The sequence below is a fragment of the Salmo salar genome, chromosome ssa11 (genome assembly GCF_905237065.1).
Source record: "Salmo salar chromosome ssa11, Ssal_v3.1, whole genome shotgun sequence".
Classification (NCBI taxonomy): domain Eukaryota; kingdom Metazoa; phylum Chordata; class Actinopteri; order Salmoniformes; family Salmonidae; genus Salmo; species Salmo salar.
In genome coordinates, this window is record NC_059452.1 from 106,221,412 (window position 1) to 106,243,101 (window position 21,690).

At 42.4% G+C, this 21,690-nt stretch overlaps 1 protein-coding gene across 1 annotated transcript in view; it reads right to left on the reverse strand.

Moving 5' to 3' along the window:
• The window catches only part of LOC106563906 (cell adhesion molecule 2), a 678,742-nt gene that overhangs the window by 132,185 nt on the left and 524,867 nt on the right, over positions 1-21,690 (reverse strand). Inside the window, exon 5 of the mRNA XM_014129855.2 lies at positions 20,034-20,171. Within this exon, the coding sequence (XP_013985330.2) occupies positions 20,034-20,171 (138 nt within the window). The remainder of the gene's footprint in view (positions 1-20,033; positions 20,172-21,690) is intronic.

The window sequence follows — 21,690 nt, forward strand, 5'->3', positions numbered from 1 at the left end:
CCCTATGCATCACAGGCATGTTCCAATGCTTCTACTTCTTACCTTGATGCAATAGAGGTGCTACTGAATCTGAAGACAAGCCGTCCAGCTTAAAATACACTGAAAGATTTGAAATAGAGCTAATATTTATACACTATACAGCGTTAAGTAGTCACTTACAGGCCCACCTACAAACACACACAACACACACACACACACAACACACACACAACACACACACACACACACACACAACACACACACACACACACACACACACACACACACACACACACACACACACACACACACACACAACACAACACACTAAGCAGGACAAATATTTCATAAAGAATAAACAAACACACACCAGCAAGACAGATTTGTGCTGAATGCTCAGCCCTCTACTGCACACGTTACGATAGAACCATACAACAACAACAACAACATCAACCACAACAACAACAACAACAACAACAACAACACCAACAACACCAACATCAACCACAACAACAACAACAACAACAACAACAACAACAACCACAACCACAACCACAACAACACCAACAACAACAACATCAACCACAACAACAACAACAACAACAACAACAACAACAACAACCACAACCACAACAACAACAACAACAACAACATCAACCACAACAACAACAACAACAACAACAACAACAACAACATGTGCACTTAAAATGGCCCCAAATAGACTGATGTAAAATCATTTTAGGCCATATGGCAACACCGTGTCGACGGCGATAAACAAGACGTGGTTTTATAATAGAAATTAGGTTGTTTTATTCCTTCATACTATTTGAAATGATGTTTTCTTGTAAAAAAAAAAAAATGAATTTATGCCATCTTTTATTTTTTAACTAACTAATATTATAATGACTATAATGTTATTATTAATATTAAACATAATAGTTGTGTCCAAGCATATATTATAGTCGCACTTACCATCAATGTCAAAACAACTTGATCGGAGGTACTCAAACACAATCCCCGCCTCTACCTCATGAGCCGTCCAGTAGTTACCGAGAACCACATACCGGATTTTTTTTAAAAGGGTCATTAGAAATGGGTCAACTGGCTAGATTAGCTATGTGTTCAGCCAGATGTCTGTTTCAGCAGCACAACCAACCGCTAGCTAGCCTACATTTACCTAAACCAAGACCAACTGGCTAGATTAGCTATGTGTTCAGCCAGATGTCTGTTTCAGCAGCACAACCAACCGCTAGCTAGCCTACATTTACCTAAACCAAGACCAACTGGCTAGATTAGCTATGTGTTCAGCCAGATGTCTGTTTCAGCAGCACAACCAACCGCTAGCTAGCCTACATTTACCTAAACCAAGACCAGCCTCTCACAAGAACAAACTGTAGCGTATAAAACAAATTGTCTTGCTAAGAAACCGTTAGGTATGTTGAATCTAAACCAGGCCAATGCACATGAAAGTAGTACATCAGCTGTGCATTGCAGTGACCGTACACATGCGATCTAGCTAGCTACACATGACACAGGCATCGGTGTTCTAGCATTCCAGAGCATATTCTAGCCCTTACCTTGTGATGCATTAATTGAGAACATCATCCTGCCAATGCAATTGTCATCCATTTTAATCCAAATTTACGGTGACTGATCAAGAGTGTGAAGTTACTTTTACAGTGTGTTCCCAGATATCTGAACCCACTAACCAAAATGCTGCTTAAAATACATATTTTCCAGACATTCAAGTTAGGTTCATTTTAGGTTCTGAATGAAAGGTGAAAATATGTCTTTTCAGGAAGTTTAAATATGTATTTTCAGGAAGTTTAAATATGTATTTTCAGGAAAGTTTAAATATGTCTTTTCAGGAAGTTTAAATATGTATTTTCAGGAAGTTTAAATATGTATTTTCCCGACATTGAAAATATTTATTTTTTCTCCAGAAGTTCAAAATATTTTTTCTGCGGACATTGAAAATATGTATTTTTCAGACTTTGAAATCAGGTTCATTTTCGGGTTCACAAGTCCTCAACTGGCAGCTTCATTAAATAGTACCCACAAAACACCAGTCTCAATGTCAACAGTGAAGAGGCGACTCCGAGAAACTGGCCTTCTAGGCAGAGTTCCTCTGTCAAGTGTCTGTGTTCTTTTGCCCATCTTAATCTTTTCTTCTTATTGGCCAGTCTGAGATATGGCTTTTTCTTTACAACTCTGCCTTGAAGGCCAGCATCCCGGAGTCGCCTCTTCAACTGTTGACATTGAGACTGGTGTTTTGTGGGTACTATTTAATGAACCTGCCAGTTCAGGACTTGTGAGGCGTCTGTTCCTCAAACTAGACACTCTAATGTACTTGTCCTCTTGTTCAGTTGTGCACCGGGGCCTCCCGCTTCTCTTTCTATTCTGGTTAGAGCCAGTTTGCACTGTTCTGTGAAGGAAGTAGTATATTGACTATTGTAGCTGGAAAACGGCTGATTAACAATGTCTACACTGTATTTCTGATCAATTTGATGTTATTTTAATGGACAATTTTTTTTGCTTTTCTTTAAAAAATAAGGACATTTCTAAGTGACCCCAAACTTGTAAACGGTAGTGTACACTGAACAAAAATATAAACGCAACATGCAACAATTTAAAAATATTTTACTGAGTTACAGTTCATATAAGGAAATTAATACATTTCATTAGGCCCTAATCTATGGATTTCACATGACTGGGAATACAGATATGCATCTGTTGGTCACAGATACCAACAACAACAAAAAGTAGGGGCGTGGATCAGAAAACTAGTTAGTATCTGGTGTGACCAACATTTGCCTCATGCAGAGCGACACATCTCCTTCGCACAGGCTGTTGATTGTGGCCTGTGGAATGTTGTCAACACGGTGTCGTACACCTCGATCCAGAGCATCCCAAACATGCTCAATGTGGTGACATATCTCCTGAGGCCCATGGAAGAACTGAGACATTTTCAGCTTCCATGAATTGTGTACTGATCCTTGTGACATGGGACTGTGCATTATCATGCTGAAACATGATAATGTTTTCACTATATATTTTACCTCTTGGGGATGTCATTCGAAAACATAATGTTAAATTTCACTGCTATGCGGACGACACACAGCTGTACATTTCAATGAAACATGGTGAAGCCCCAAAATTGCCCTCGCTAGAAGCCTGTGTTTCAGACATAAAGAAGTGGATGGCTGCAAACTTTCTACTTTTAAACTCGGACAAAACAGAGATGCTTGTTCTAGGTCCCAAGAAACAAAGAGATCTTCTGTTGAATCTGACAATTAATCTGGATGGTTGTACAGTCGTCTCAAATAAAACTGTGAAGGACCTCGGCATTACTCTGAACCCGGATCTCTCTTTTGAAGAACATATCAAGACTGTTTCAAGGACAGCTTTTTTCCATCTACGTAACATTGCAAAAATCAGAAACTTTCTGTCCAAAAATGACGCAGAAAAATTAATCCATGCTTTTGTTACTTCTAGGCTGGACTACTGCAATGCTCTACTTTCCGGCTACCCGGATAAAGCACTAAACAAACTTCAGTTAGTGCTAAATACGGCTGCTAGAATCCTGACTAGAACCAAAAAATTTGATCATTTTACTCCAGTGCTAGCCTCCCTACACTGGCTTCCTGTTAAGGCAAGGGCTGATTTCAAGGTTTTACTGCTAACCTGCAAAGCATTACATGGTCTTGCTCCTACCTATCTTTCCGATTTGGTCCTGCCGTACATACCTACACGTACGCTACGGTCACAAGACGCAGGCCTCCTAATTGTCCCTAGAATTTATAAGCAAACGGCTGGAGGTAGGGCTTTCTCCTATAGAGCTCCATTTTTATGGAATGGTCTGCCTACCAATGTGAGAGACGCAGACTCAGTCTCAACCTTTAAGTCTTTACTGAAGACTTATCTCTTCAGTAGGTCCTATGATTAAGTATAGTCTGGCCCAGGAGTGTGAAGGTGAACGGAAAGGCTGGAGCAACGAACCGCCCTTGCTGTCTCTGCCTTGCCGGTTCCCCTCTTTCCACTGGGATTCTCTGCCTCTAACCCTTTTACAGGGGCTGAGTCACTGGCTTACTGGTGTTCTTCCATGCCGTCCATGGGAGGGGTGCGTCACTTGAGTGGGTTGAGTCACTGACGTGGTCTTCCTGTCTGGGTTGGCGCCCCCCCTTGGGTTGTGCCATGGCGGAGATCGTTGTGGGCTATACTCGGCCTTGTCTTAGGACGGTAAGTTGGTGGTTGGAGACATCCCTCTAGTGGTGTGGGGGCTGTGCTTTGGCAAAGTGGGTGGGGTTATATCCTGCCTGTTTGGCCCTGTCCGGGGTATCATCGGATGGGGCCACAGTGTCTTCTGATCCCTCCTGTCTCAGCCTCCAGTATTTATGCTGCAGTAGTTTATGTGTCGGGGGCTAGGGTCAGTCTGTTACATCTGGAGTATTTCTCTTGTCTTATCCGGTGTCCTGTGTGAATTTAAATATGCTCTCTCTAATTCTCTCTTTCTCTCTTTCTGTCTTTCTCTCGGAGGACCTGAGCCCTAGGACCATGCCTCAGGACTACCTGGTATGATGACTCCTTGCTGTCCCCAGTCCACCTGGCCGTGCTGCTGCTCCAGTTTCAACTGTTCTGCCTGCGGCTATGGAACCCTGACCTGTTCACCGGACGTGCTTGTTGCACCCTCGACAACTACTATGATTATTATTATTTGACCATGCTGGTCATTTATGAACATTTTAACATCTTGACCATGTTCTGTTATAATATCCACCCTGCACAGCCAGAAGAGGACTGGCCACCCCTCATAGCCTGGTTCCTCTCTAGGTTTCTTCCTAGGTTTTTGGCCTTTCTAGGGAGTTTTTCCTAGGGAGTTTTTCCTAGCCACCATGCTTCTTTCACATGCTTTGCTTGCTGTTTGGGGTTTTAGGCTGGGTTTCTGTACAGCACTTTGAGATATCAGCTGATGTACGAAGGGCTATATAAATACATTTGATTTGATTTGATTTGATTTGAGGTGATGGAGGCGGATGAATGGCACGACAATGGACCTCAGGATCTCGTCACGGCATCTCTGTGCATTCAAATTGCCATCTATAAAATGCAATTGTGTTTGTTATCCGTAGCTTATGCCTGCCCATACGATCACGATGCCTACCCCACCGTCACCATGGGACACTCACTGACATCAACAAACCGCTCACCAATGGCGGACTGGCCGTCGGGAGCACAGGGACATTTCCCGGGTTGCCTGAGGGTCGTTTTGGCGTGAATAGTCAACTTGACCAGCGATAATATAGCGAGCAGGAATGAGTTGATAGAGAATCCACACATCAGGCGCGACTCTCACTCTCTCGCGGCAGTGCCCCTCGCGCGCCAAAAAATCACATCAGGTCTCTCCACAACGCACATAGCAACCTGCTTCTCTACCGATAACATTTTAGACAAATCCCTTCGGTGAAATGGACAGTCAGAAAAGGGAAGGTGAAGCAGAGAGGGGGAGAGAATAAAAAAGAGAAAGGCCCTTGCCACAGACGCTGCAAAATGAGCGACATGTTCGCCAGTAAGTGACCAGATCAGTCAAAAACACCAGCTAAACCACACACACTGACACCCAGCATGGCTAGCTAAGTATCCTAGCTAAACCACACACACTGACACCCAGCATGGCTAGCTAAGTAGCCTAGCTAAACCACACACACTGACACCCAGTATGGCTAGCTAAGTAGCCTAGCTAAACCACACACACTGACACCCAGCATGGCTAGCTAAGTAGCCTAGCTAAACCACACACACTGACACCCAGCATGGCTAGCTAAGTAGCCTAGCTAAACCACACACACTGACACCCAGCATGGCTAGCTAAGTAGCCTAGCTAAACCACACACACTGACACCCAGCATGGCTAGCTAAGTAGCCTAGCTAAACCACACACACTGACACCCAGCATGGCTAGCTAAGTAGCCTAGCTAAACCACACACACTGACACCCAGCATGACTAGCTAAGTAGCCTAGCTAAACCACACACACTGACACCCAGCATGGCTAGCTAAGTATCCTAGCTAAACCACACACACTGACACCCAGCATGGCTAGCTAAGTAGCCTAGCTAAACCACACACACTGACACCCAGCATGGCTAGCTAAGTATCCTAGCTAAACCACACACACTGACACCCAGCATGGCTAGCTAAAGTAGCCTAGCTAAACCACACCCACTGACACCCAGCATGGCTAGCTAAGTATCCTAGCTAAACCACACACACTGACACTCAGCATGGCTAGCTAAAGTAGCCTAGCTAAACCACACACACTGACACCCAGCATGGCTAGCTAAGTATCCTAGCTAAACCACACACACTGACACCCAGCATGGCTAGCTAAAGTAGCCTAGCTAAACCACACACACTGACACCCAGCATGGCTAGCTAAGTATCCTAGCTAAACCACACACACTGACACCCAGCATGGCTAGCTAAGTAGCCTAGCTAAACCACACATACTGACACCCAGCATGGCTAGCTAAAGTAGCCTAGCTAAACCACACACACTGACACCCAGCATGGCTAGCTAAAGTAGCCTAGCTAAACCACACACACTGACACCCAGCATGGCTAGCTAAAGTAGCCTAGCTAAACCACACACACTGACACCCAGCATGGCTAGCTAAGTAGCCTAGCTAAACCACACACACTGACACCCAGCATGGCTAGCTAAGTAGCCTAGCTAAGCCACACCTACTGACACCCAGCATGGCTAGCTAAGTATCCTAGCTAAACCACACACACTGACACCCAGCATGGCTAGCTAAGTAGCCTAGCTAAACCACACACACTGACACCCAGCATGGCTAGCTAAAGTAGCCTAGCTAAACCACACACACTGACACCCAGCATGGCTAGCTAAGTAGCCTAGCTAAACCACACACACTGACACTCAGCATGGCTAGCTAAGTAGCCTAGCTAAACCACACACACTGACACCCAGTATGGCTAGCTAAGTAGCCTAGCTAAACCACACACACTGACACCCAGCATGGCTAGCTAAGTAGCCTAGCTAAACCACACACACTGACACCCAGCATGGCTAGCTAAGTAGCCTAGCTAAACCACACATACTGACACCCAGCATGGCTAGCTAAAGTAGCCTAGCTAAACCACACACACTGACACCCAGCATGGCTAGCTAAAGTAGCCTAGCTAAACCACACACACTGACACCCAGCATGGTTAGCTAAAGTAGCCTAGCTAAACCACACACACTGACACCCAGCATGGTTAGCTGAAGTAGCCTAGCTAATAATAGTGACACAACGGCCGGTAGGCTAAACAGTTTGCACGTCTTCGTGGAGGAATTACATCATAACGTGACATTGAAGGCAATATGTTTCAACTAGTAAAAAAATAGTAAACCTAGACTATGAGTCATGACCGAGTACTTGCCAGCATTCGGTCATGACTCATGCCACATAAGCTAGAAAAAGTGCACTGTACACTGTACAGTGAAACAGGCTACAGTAACCATAATGCATCCATGAACGTAATACAACACAGGAAATGACAAAGATCATTAGCGCCATTAGCGCCAGCATGACAAGTTACTGCAATAATATACAGCTCTGGGAAAAAAATTAAGAGACCACTCCAAATTGAGAGACAAACTCTTAATTTTCCCCAGAGCTGTATTAACTGATACACTACTGATAGTGAGTGTGATAAGATAGTTTTTCTCTGTAAAGGTGGAGAAGGAAGCAGCAGCAGCAGCAGCACTAGAGCTTCTGGTCAGTACAAAGTCAGACTCAAGAGCAGGAACCTTCAGGTACAACTTCAGAGCACAAACCTAAACATGTAGGCTATGATTTTTAGATTAATATGTACTTTATTTATGAGATTATCAGTAGGACTGTAATCGGGGGGAGGCATACAATCGATGACTGCACAAGTAATACAAGTTTAAATTGAGGTTGTTTACAATGTTAATCGCATTCTGCAGAGCAGCTAGATGTGCAGAGAGAGAGAGAGAGAGAGAGAGACAAAGAGAGAGAGACTGAGAGAGAGAGAGACAGAGAGAGAGACAGAGAGAGAGACAGAGAGAGAGACAGAGAGAGAGACAGAGAGAGAGACAGAGAGAGAGACAGAGAGAGAGACAGAGCCCAGTACAGGGAAAATAGAAAGGGACAGCGAAAGCACTGAAAATCCATCTGATTATTTTGCCCGTCCTCAGTCCAAGGATTTAGATTTATTTTTTCAGTTCCACCCAAAACAAACCACTCAAAGAGTCGTTCCTAATGTATTCCACTCCAGAAGATGGCACAAACAGAAAATGGCTGAAGATACTATGAAGTAACTCACTCCTTTGTTCTGCTCAGTATGTCTCGTATTCGCAAAACCTTCAGCCTGACCTGGAAACATGCCCATCAGAGAGTACAGGAACATGACAGAAGCAAGACCCATAGAGAAAATGAGGAAGCCTTTTTCCTCAGAGCCAGCAGAGTAGACACCCGTACCCTTTCTGAGTGATAACGGTAGTTCAACGAGAGGAGGCAGGTCATGGAACGTGTGATTGATGTAGTTAAAGTCATTGGTAAATGTGGGCTTATCTACAACGAACACAGGCACAAAGCTGTATATAACTTGGATAACATGGCCGACAATCATGGCAATTTTCCAGAGATTATATTGTTACTAGTGGTAATTACTTCCTGGTTACTCTGAAGGAGTTTTGCTATGACCCTTGACAAGGGTGAAAGAACATTTGCTGTGAGTTAAAGCTTTTGTACAGAGGCATGTTTTTTGGACTTTTGTATTTATACTTGCAGTTATGTAGCCAATGTTCGATTTCCTTGACTCAGTGTATAGATGTGTTTATTGTTGTGCTGTTGGCTTTATGGACACCAGTGAGTGAACATGGTAATGTACATTTTTTGTTGTTGTAGAGGAGTGCTTTTCCGACTTTTCTATTATACTTACTTACATTGTCGTAGCTTATATTCAAGTTCAGTGAATGTGTGTGAAGTTTTTTGATACTTTTGATATGCTTAAATATAAAGATAATCATTTGAACATGGTCTTGGTCTTCCCTGTGGCTCAGTTGGTAGAGCATGGTGTTTGCAACACCAGGGTTGTGGGTTCAATTCCCACGGGGGGGCCAGTGTGGAGAAAAAAAAGGAAAAAAAAATGTATGAAATGTCTGCATTCACTACTGTAAGTCGCTCTGGATAAGAGCGTCTGCTAAAATGACTAAAATGTAAACATTGGAGTTAACTCTGTATATCTCATTCTCTTTTTAAAAAGTGTAGACTAATTGTTTTGTGTGTCTAGCCTTGTACATTTGTATGTGCTATGATTTGATGTATTCCTAGTGAGTTTGTGAGGGTGCAGCCATAGCCATAGCTATACCTTGAAAACTCAGTGTTCAGACATAGTGGCCAAATATTTAACTAGTTTGATACCCGTGACATCAACAAATAGAGTTAGCCTACAAAATTAGCGGGCTGGTGGTTTGCGTGAACAGGGTGGCCTGGGATGGAGTCAAATTCCCAGCCTGAATTATTGTTTCAATTTGCCCCTGCCGCTCACCCACACGACGCCATACACGCTGTCTGCCATCTGCCCGGTACAGTTTGAAACAGGGATTTTCAAACTTTCAAACAGAGCAGACTTCTCCAGCGTGCCAGTGGCCATCGAAGGTGAGCATTTTTCCCACTGAAGTCGGTTACGACGTCGAACTACAGTCAGGTCAAGACCCTGATGAGTTTCCCTGAGACGGTTTCTGACAGTTTGTGCAGAAATTCTTCAGTTGTGCAAAACCCCCAGTTTCATTTAGCTGTCCGGGTGGCTGGTCTCAAGACGGATGTGGAGATTCTGGGCTGGAGTGGATACACGTGGTCTGCGATTGGGACTCCAATTGGACACACTGCCAAATTCTTTAAAACGACATTGGAAGTGTCTTACTGCAGAGAAATTAATAATAAATATAAAAGAATAAATTAGGCCCTAATCTATGGATTTCACATGACTGGGAATACTGGTATACTGTACATCTGTTGGTCACAGATACTGGGAAAAATTGGGCCTCACAACGGGCCTGAGGATCTCGTCACGGTATCTTTGTGCATTCAAATTTCCATCGATAAAATGCAATTGTGTTCGTTGTCCGTAGCTTATGCGTGCCCCATACCATAACCCCTTCACCACCATGGGACAGTCTGTTCACAACGTTGACATCAGCAAACCGCTCACCCACACGATGCAATACATGTGGTCTGCGATTGTGAGGCCAGTTTGACGTACTGCCAAATTCTCTAAAACATGTTGGAGGCGGCTTATGGTAGAGAAATGAACATTCTACTCTCTGGCAACAGCTCTGGTGGACATTCCTGCAGTCAGAATGCCAATTGAACGCTCCCTCAAAACTTGAGACATCTGTGTCACTGTGTTGTGTGACAAAACTGCACATTTTAGAGTGGCTTTTTATAGTCCCCCAGCACAAGGTGCACCTGAGTAATGATCATGTTGTTTAATCAGCTTCTTGATATGTCACACCTGTCAGGTGGATGGATTATCTTGGCAAAGGAGAAATCGCTCACTAACAGGGATGTAAACAACATTTGTGGACAACATTTGAGAGAAATAAGCTTTTTGTGTTTGATAAACATTTATTTTTCTGCGTCTGGACATTGTTGGGGATCTTTTACTTCAGCTTTTAGGAAACAGCTATTGCATTTATATTTGTGTTCAGTATATATTGAAATTAGTTATTTTCTCAGAGGCTCTTAAAGAAACACTCAATGTCATTGTTGGATGTGTGTGTGGAAGTATGTGTGTGTGTGTGTGGAAGTGTGTGTGTGTGTGTGTGTGTGTGTGTGTGTGTGTGTGTGGAAGTATGTGTGTGTGTGGAAGTGTATGTGTGTGTGTGTGGAAGAAGAAAAAACATGTTGAGAAACGTCATCCTGTATTGATATATATTACAGTATTATAGTACTGTATTGGCCTACATTACAGTATTACAGTACTGTATTGACCTATATTACGGTATTATAGTACTGTATTGGCAAACATTACAGTATTACAGTACTGTATTGACCTATATTACGGTATTACAGTACTGTATTGGCCTATATTACGGTATTACAGTACTGTATTGGCCTATATTATGGTATTACAGTACTGTATTGGCCTATATTACGGTATTACAGTACTGTATTGGCCTATATTATGGTATTACAGTACTGTATTGGCCTATATTATGGTATTACAGTACTGCATTGGCCTACATTACGGTATTACAGTACTGTATTGACCTATATTACGGTATTACAGTACTGTATTGGCCTATATTATGGTATTACAGTACTGTATTGGCCTACATTACGGTATTACAGTACTGTATTGGCCTATATTACGGTATTACAGTACTGTATTGGCCTATATTATGGTATTACAGTACTGTATTGGCCTATATTACGGTATTACAGTACTGTATTGGCCTATATTATGGTATTACAGTACTGCATTGGCCTACATTACGGTATTACAGTACTGTATTGACCTATATTACGGTATTACAGTACTGTATTGGCCTATATTATGGTATTACAGTACTGTATTGGCCTACATTACGGTATTACAGTACTGTATTGGCCTACATTACGGTATTACAGTACTGTATTGACCTATATTACGGTATTACAGTACTGTATTGGCCTATATTATGGTATTACAGTACTGTATTGGCCTATATTATGGTATTACAGTACTGTATTGGCCTACATTACGGTATTACAGTACTGATCTATATTACAGTATTACAGTACTGATATATATTACGGTATTATAGTACTGTATTTATCTATATTACGGTATTACAGTACTGTATTGGCCTATATTATGGTATTATAGTACTGTATTGGCCTATATTATGGTATTATAGTACTGTATTGATATATATTACGGTATTACAGTACTGATCTCTATTACGGTATTACAGTACTGATCTATATTACGGTATTACAGTACTGTATTGGCCTATATTATGGTATTACAGTACTGTATTGGCCTATATTATGGTATTACAGTACTGCATTGGCCTACATTACGGTATTACAGTACTGTATTGACCTATATTACGGTATTACAGTACTGTATTGGCCTATATTATGGTATTACAGTACTGTATTGGCCTACATTACGGTATTACAGTACTGATCTATATTACAGTATTACAGTACTGTATTGGCCTATATTATGGTATTACAGTACTGTATTGGCCTACATTACGGTATTACAGTACTGATCTATATTACAGTATTACAGTACTGATATATATTACGGTATTATAGTACTGTATTTATCTATATTACGGTATTACAGTACTGTATTGGCCTATATTATGGTATTATAGTACTGTATTGGCCTATATTATGGTATTATAGTACTGTATTGATATATATTACGGTATTACAGTACTGATCTCTATTACGGTATTACAGTACTGATCTATATTACGGTATTACAGTACTGTATTGGCCTATATTACGGTATTATAGTACTGTATTGACCTATATTATGGTACTACAGTACTGTATTGATCTATATTATGGTATTACAGTACTGTATTGATCTATATTACAGTATTACAGTACTGTATTGACCTATATTATGGTATTACAGTACTGTATTGACCTATATTATGGTATTACAGTACTGTATTGACCTATATTATGGTATTACAGTACTGTATTGATCTATATTACAGTATTACAGTACTGTATTGACCTATATTATGGTATTACAGTACTGTATTGACCTATATTATGGTATTACAGTACTGTATTGACCTATATTATGGTATTACAGTACTGTATTGCCCTATATTATGGTATTACAGTACTGTATTGATCTATATTACGGTATTACAGTACTGTATTGACCTATATTATAGTATTGCAGTACTGTATTGCCATCCTTCCATCAAAAAGACCCCAGCAACTTCCTTTCGGATACATGTTTACTGTATAAAATAGCCCCCAACACTCAGTGCCATCCGTTTTGTCACCAAAGCCCCATATACTACCCACCACTGCGACGGTGTACGCTCTCATTGGTTTGCCCTCGCTTCATACTCGTCGCCAAACCCACTGGCTACAGGTTATCTACAAGAATCTCTGCTAGGTAAAGCCCCGCCTTATCTCAGCACACTGGTCACCATAGCAACACCCACCCGTAGCACGCGCTCCAGCAGGTATATTTCACTGGTCACACCCAAAGCCAATTCCTCCTTTGGCTGTCTCTCTTTCCAGTTCTCTGCTGCCAATGACTGGAACAAACTGCAAAAATCACTAAAGCTGGAGACTCATATCGCCCTCACTAGCTTTAAGCACCAGCTGTCAGAGCAGCTCACAGATCACTGCACCTGTACATAGCCCATCTGTAAACAGCCCATCCAATTACCTCATCCCCATACTGTATTTATTTATTTATCTTGCTCCTTTGCACCCCAGTATCTCTACTTGCACATTCATCTTCTGCACATCTACCATTCCAGTGTTTAATTGCCATATTGTAATTACTTCGCCACCATGGCCTATTTATTGACTTAACTTACCTCATTTACACTCACTGTATATAGACTTTTTGTTTTCTTTTGTTCTACTGTATTATTGACTGTATGTTTGTTTTACTCCATGTGTAACTCTGTGTTGTTATATGTGTCAGAAATGCTTTGCTTTATCTAGACCAGGTCACAGTTGTAAATGAGAACTTGTTCTCAACTAGCCTACCTGGTTAAATAAAGGTGAAATAAATAAAAAATAAAAAATAGATAGGGGATGCATTTCTTTCTTGTTTTGTACTTTCTGGTTTACTTACATATTGGTATTGGTATTGTATTGATATTGTAGGAGCTATAAACACAAGCATTACACTGCACCTTCTGTAACATCTGCTGTAAACACGACCATTTACACTTTGATTTGATTAAACAGTAACAAGTAAAATCATAATAGTAAATTCTACTTTGCAGACATACATTTTCATTACGTAGTTGTCAAAATCCGTATAAAAGACAAACCACTTTATATGTAAAATCTATAGGTTTTACCAAATGTTTAAGTGATCATTAGTTAAGAGCAGTCAGATTAAGTAATACTATTTTAACAATGGTGCCATAGGGCTCTGGTCTAAAGTAGTGCACTATATAGGGAATAGGGTGCCATAGGGCTCTGGTCTAAAGTAGTGCACTATATATATAGGGAATAGGGTGCCATAGGGCTCTGGTCTAAAGTAGTGCACTATATATATAGGGAATAGGGTGCCATAGGGCTCTGGTCTAAAGTAGTGCACTATATATATAGGGAATAGGGTGCCATAGGGCTCTGGTCTAAAGTAGTGCACTATATATATAGGGAATAGGGTGCCATAGGGCTCTGGTCTATAGTAGTGCACTATATATATAGGGAATAGGGTGCCATAGGGCTCTGGTCTAAAGTAGTGCACTATATATATAGGGAATAGGGTGCCATAGGGCTCTGGTCTATAGTAGTGCACTATATAGGGAATATGGTGCCATAGGGCTCTGGTCTAAAGTAGTGCACTATATATATAGGGAATAGGGTGCCATAGGGCTCTGGTCTAAAGTAGTGCACTATATAGGGAATAGGGTGCCATAGGGCTCTGGTCTAAAGTAGTGCACTATATAGGGAATAGGGTGCCATAGGGCTCTGGTCTAAAGTAGTGCACTATACATATAGGGAATAGGGTGCCATAGGGCTCTGGTCTAAAGTAGTGCACTATATATATAGGGAATAGGGTGCCATAGGGCTCTGGTCTAAAGTAGTGCACTATATATATAGGGAATAGGGTGCCATAGGGCTCTGGTCTATAGTAGTGCACTATATATATAGGGAATAGGGTGCCATAGGGCTCTGGTCTATAGTAGTGCACTATATAGGGAATAGGGTGCCATAGGGCTCTGGTCTAAAGTAGTGCACTATATATAGGGAATAGGGTGCCATAGGGCTCTGACCTAAAGTAGTGCACTATATAGGGAATAGGGTGCCATAGGACTCTGGTCTAAAGTAGTGCACTATATAGGGAATAGGGTGCCATAGGACTCTGGTCTAAAGTAGTGCACTATATATAGGGAATAGGGTGCCATAGGGCTCTGGTCTAAAGTAGTGCACTATATAGGGAATAGGGTGGCATAGGGCTCTGGTCTAAAGTAGTGCACTATATAGGGAATAGGGTGCCATAGGGCTCTGGTCTAAAGTAGTGCACTATATAGGGAATAGGGTGCCATAGGACTCTGGTCTAAAGTAGTGCACTATATAGGGAATAGGGTGTTGTTTAGGATGCCCTCTATAATGGTTATTTATTAGGAAAGCAGTAGGTGACTTTCAGAGGTGTTAACTGCTAACAATTCAGAATTAATTAAAGTCATTTTGTTTCTCTGTCAGATCATTAGTCTGATTATCTGAGAGGGAATCTGGGTCCTGAGATGGGAGAAGGAGAGAGGGGGATGGGAGAGAGGGGGATGGGAGAGAGAGAGAGAGAGAGAGAGAGAGAGACAGAGAGAGAGAGAGAGACAGAGAGAGAGAGACAGAGAGAGAGAGAGAGAGAGAGATAGGTGGGGGAGAGAGATAGGTGGGGGAGAGAGATAGGTGGGGGAGAGAAAGAGAGGGAAGTGGAGAGAGGGAGGGAGCGATAGAGAGGGATAAGACAGAGAGAGAGAGAGAGTTGTGAACTTTAGTGAATCCTGGTCTAAACATCAACAATCCCTTTATCAAATGACCAACTGAACAATTAAATCTGTTTCAAACTGTTCAAGCTGAAATCGATCACACCTCTAAGCTGTCAGCTCATCTGGATCTTAACAGAGAAGATCTAAACAGGAACTGAGCAGCTCGGGCTAATGCTAGGCTAGCGCTAATATGGAAGACAGAGGTTACTAAAAAGAGGAAGGAAAGGGCATTCCAGATTATACCATGGTTTGTTTGGATACTAGTTGCTGATTGGTTGATAGCAGGGAGTTATAGCACCAGGTAATGCCTGTTAAAAGTTCTATTAGATTTATCAATGCTCATACACTGTCCCACAGCCCAGCCAGGCAATTTATAAACGTAATTTCCCCTGGAAAAAAGCACCTTGACATTATTTCCCCATGCTTCTTGCCTAGCATTTAGTTTGGTACAGCGGGGGTTAATATCAGCCTAGCATTTAGTTTGGTACAGAGGGGGTTAATATCAGCCTAGCATTTAGTTTGGTACAGCGGGGGTTAATATCAGCCCAGCATTTAGTTTGGTACAGCGGGGGTTAATATAAGCCTAGCATTTAGTTTGGTACAGCGGGGATTAATATAAACCTAGCATTTAGTTTGGTACAGCGGGGGTTAATATCAGCCTAGCATTTAGTTTGGTACAGAGGGGGTTAATATCAGCCTAGCATTTAGTTTGGTACAGCGGGGGTTAATATCAGCCCAGCATTTAGTTTGGTACAGCGGGGGTTAATATAAACCTAGCATTTAGTTTGGTACAGCGGGGGTTAATATCAGCCTAGCATTTAGTTTGGTACAGCGGGGGTTAATATAAACCTAGCATTTAGTTTGGTACAGCGGGGGTTAATATCAGCCTAGCATTGAGTTTGGTACAGCGGGGGTTAATATAAACCTAGCATTTAGTTTGGTACAGCGGGGGTTAATATAAACCTAGTATTTAGTTTGGTACAGCGGGGGTTAATATCAGCCTAGCATTTAGTTTGGTACAGTGGGGGTTAATATAAACCTAGCATTTAGTTTGGTACAGTGGGGGTTAATATAAACCTAGCATTTAGTTTGGTACAGTGGGGGTTAATATAAACCTAGTATTTAGTTTGGTACAGTGGGGGTTAATATCAGCCTAGCATTTAGTTTGGTACAGTGGGGGTTAATATCAGCCTAGCATTTAGTTTGGTACAGTGGGGGTTAATATAAACCTAGCATTTGGTTTGGTACATTTCAGTCACTGGCCCAATGATCATAACAGCATGGTTACCTGCCACCCCACCTGCCAATGATTTGTTTAACATAGCAAATACTGTAGAATGAATAAAATTAACGCCCGGGTCAAAACATTCCAATAGAATTAACGACCAGGTCAAAACATCCCAATAGAATTAACGACCAGGTCAAAACATCCCAATAGAATTAACGGCCAGGTCAAAACATCCCAATAGAATTAACGGCCAGGTCAAAACATCCCAATAGAATTAACGGCCAGGTCAAAACATCCCAATAGAATTAACGGCCAGGTCAAAACATCCCAATAGAATTAACGGCCAGGTCAAAACATCCCAATAGAATTAACGGCCAGGTCAAAACATCCCAATAGAATTAACGGCCAGGTCAAAACATCCCAATAGAATTAACGACCAGGTCAAAACATCCCAATAGAATTAACGGCCAGGTCAAAACATCCCAATAGAATTAACGGCCAGGTCAAAACATCCCAATAGAATTAACGGCCAGGTCAAAACATCCCAATAGAATTAACGGCCAGGTCAAAACATCCCAATAGAATTAACGGCCAGGTCAAAACATCCCAATAGAATTAACGACCAGGTCAAAACATCCCAATAGAATTAACGGCCAGGTCAAAACATCCCAATAGAATTAACGGCCAGGTCAAAACATCCCAATAGAATTAACGGCCAGGTCAAAACATCCCAATAGAATTAACGGCCAGGTCAAAACATCCCAATAGAATTAACGGCCAGGTCAAAACATCCCAATAGAATTAACGACCAGGTCAAAACATCCCAATAGAATTAACGACCAGCTACTGCACATAGTCCACATAAAACCTACAGAACTGTTATAAACAAGAACAACATAAGATACTACATGTATTTCTAAATAAATAAATACTACTAAAATAAGAGTTATATATTGGAAAGACACCAAGAGGCAACAAAAATACTATTTATACATTATTCATATAAACATATTTATTTTCTTATATGTAGTACAGTTAAATTATATCTTTAGAAAGAGGAGAAGCGCCGCGAAAAAGAAATATATTCTATCTGTTTTTTAAAGCTTTTTGCCTGAGTAACTTCTGGTGGCAGAGCATTTCACAATGACATGGCTCCATAGATAACTGAGTGGCGCATTAAATCTGTTTTTGGTTTGGGTACAGTGAAGATGTCCTTGTAAACCTGGTCCGTGCGTGAATGCACTAATGGATAAATACGGAGTCTTATTTGGAGCTCTCTCTCTCTCTCTCTCTCTCTCTCTCTCTCTCTCTCTCTCTCTCTCTCTCTCTCTCTCTCTCTCTCTCTCTCCCTCTCTCCCTCTCTCCCTCTCTCCCTCTCTCCCTCCATCCCTCCCTCTCTCTCTCCCTCCCATTTGTTTCTTTGTCTGCTCTATTTAAGCAATAAGGCACGAGAACCCGGGAACTATCGTGTGAATTACTCCCGACTAAGGAATGTTCTTAGTCCGAGGAGAAGCCAAGGGCCGGGTATAACTGTTCTGTACTCTGTCATGTATTAGTATATTTGATGTAGACCCCAGGAAGAGTAGCTGCTGAATGTACAGTAGTTAATGGACCCCAGGAAGAGTAGCTGCTGCATGTTCAGTAGTTAATGTGGACCCCAGGAAGAGTAGCTGCTGCATGTTCAGTAGTTAATGAACCCCAGGAAGAGTAGCTGCTGCATGTTCAGTAGTTAATGAACCCCAGGAAGAGTAGCTGCTGCATGTTCAGTAGTTAATGAACCCCAGGAAGAGTAGCTGCTGCATGTTCAGTAGTTAATGAACCCCAGGAAGAGTAGCTGCTGCATGTTCAGTAGTTAATGAATCCCAGGAAGAGTAGCTGCTGAATGTTCAGTAGTTAATGAACCCCAGGAAGAGTAGCTGCTGCATGTTCAGTAGTTAATGGTCCCCAGGAAGAGTAGCTGCTGCATGTTCAGTAGTTAATGAACCCCAGGAAGAGTAGCTGCTGCATGTTCAGTAGTTAATGGTCCCCAGGAAGAGTAGCTGCTGCATGTTCAGTAGTTAATGGACCCCAGGAAGAGTAGCTGCTGCATGTTCAGTAGTTAATGGACCCCAGGAAGAGTAGCTGCTGCATGTTCAGTAGTTAATGGTCCCCAGGAAGAGTAGCTGCTGCATGTTCAGTAGTTAATGGACCCCAGGAAGAGTAGCTGCTGCATGTTCAGTAGTTAATGGGGATCCTAATAAACTAATCACACACAGACAGCCTTCCCCAGTTGTGCTGTCTATGGGAGATGTACTAATCACACACGGTGCAGAGAGTACAGAGAAGAGAACGCTGTCTCTGTGCTAATTAGTACACACTGTATTTTTTAGAAGCTCTGTGCTCTGTGTTCCATGCCTCCCGTGTTCCATGCCTTCCGTGTTCCATGCCTCCCGTGTTCCATGCCTCCCGTGTTCCATGCCTCCCGTGTTCCATGCCTCCCGTGTTCCATGCCTCCCGTGTTCCAATCCTCCCGTGTTCCATGCCTTCCGTGTTCCATGCCTTCCGTGTTCCATCTCTCCCGTGTTCCATGCCTCCCGTGTTCCTTGCCTTACGTGTTCCATGCATTCCGTAAAGATAGAACAAAGGTAAACATGGCCTGGCTGCTCTGTATGCACAGAGAACAGTTCCAGAAGGAGGTGGAGGAGAAAGAGGAGGAGGATGAAGGGTAGCTGAGTGGTCTCAAAGGAAGGAGTGGAGAAGGAAGAGGATGATGAAGAAAAGCAGTAGAACATAGCCGTAGTCTGTGGGAGAATCTAAATTGCATACTCCTCGCATCTTCTCTCCTCTCTCCTCGCGTCCTTCTCAAACCCCATTGGAGGAGAAGGTCAGAGGGGAGGGACCTCTGGCTTTCTCATCCAATTGTTTTTGAGGAGGCGAAAAGAGGAAGCAATTGAGAGTTTCCCTCTATCCTGACTTTAATCTCCTTGTCATTCCTGAACCAGTGGAGGTCGGCAGCTGGCTTGAAGCCATGGGTCATACATACTCTAACCTCTAACCCCCAACCTTTAACCTCTAACCCCTGACCTAGTAGTACAGTGTCCTGACCTTTGATCTCCTTCTCGTTCCTGAACCAGCGGAGGTCGGCAGCAGGCTTGGAGCCGTGGGTCATACAGGTCAGAGTGATCTCATCTCCCTCCAGGGCAGGCTTGGTCAGACCGTCTATCTCTGGCATCTCTGGCACCCCTACAGGACAGGAGGTGAATTACATATGTTATTAAAACCATAAAACATACACTAAATAGACTTGAAGGTTGCGTGTTAAAAATTCACCCAAAACCACAAATTATTATAATTTACAGTGTCAATTAAGAGAGAACCATATTTTTTTATGAACAAATGTTTCATTTTGTCGTTATAATAAGGTTGGTAGCAATATGTGAAAATTGTTGTGGAAATCTGTTGCAGCTTAAGTCGATTACAAAAACCCACAATGCAATTCTCTCCCTATGGACTGGTTAGCTAGCTAGCTAGCTAGCAAACTTAGCTCCACACAATAATACCAATGTGAATATCAGCATGTGAAGTAGCTAGTTAGCTGTAAAATCACCTAAACAAACTATCAATTTAGGAGTCTACAATCTGACCATGTTCAACCTGCAGATCGATGCGCCTCACAGAGCGGAGTCTAACATTCACAACGGCCATGCAACGATACCCTGGACTGAACAGGCAGATAAATAGGAGAAATGTGACCCTCTCTGTTAAATTACACATTTCTCAAGGAATATCGCAACGATCACCATCATCTGACAATACAAGGGGTGGAGAGTGTTAAGGGTAGGAGTGTGTGTGTGTGTGTGTGTGTGTGTGTGTGTGTGTGTGTGTGTGTGTGTGTGTGTGTGTGTGTGTGTGTGTGTGTGTGTGTGTGTGTGTGTGTGTGTGTGATCTGAACAGACAGGAGAGGAAGAGTATGGATGGAACCTGAATCAAATCACATTGTATTTGTCACATGCGCCCGAATACAACAGGTGTTTGTACCTTACCGTGAAATGCTTACTGACAAACCCTTAACCAACGATGCAGAATTTTTCAACAGTAAGTAGATATTTGCAAAAAAATATATATAAAACATAAAATCTACATTTAGTAAGAAAACACAATGAAATAACAATAACGAGGCTATGTACCGATACTGAGTCAATGTGGAGGCTATTTTCAGGGGGTACCGGTACAGAGTCAATGTGGAGGCTATATACAGGGGGTACCAGTACAGAGTCAATGTGGAGGCTATTTTCAGGAGGTACCGGTACAGAGTCAATGTGGAGGCTATATACAGGGGGGTACCGGTACAGAGTCAATGTGGAGGCTATTTTCAGGGGGTACCGGTACAGAGTAAATGTGGAGGCTATATACAGGGGGTAGCGGTACTGAGTCAATGTGGAGGCTATATACAGGGGGTAGCGGTACTGAGTCAATGTGGAGGCTATTTTCAGGGGGTACCGGTACAGAGTCAATGTGGAGGATATATACAGGGGGTACCGGTACAGAGTCAATGTGGAGGCTATATACAGGGGGTACCGGTACTGAGTCAATGTGGAGGCTATATACAGGGGGTACCGGTACAGAGTCAATGTGGAGGCTATATACAGGGGATACCGGTACTGAGTCAATGTGGAGGCTATATACAGGGGGTACCGGTACAGAGTCAATGTGGAGGCTATATACAGGGGGTACCGGTACAGAGTCAATGTGCGGGGGTACA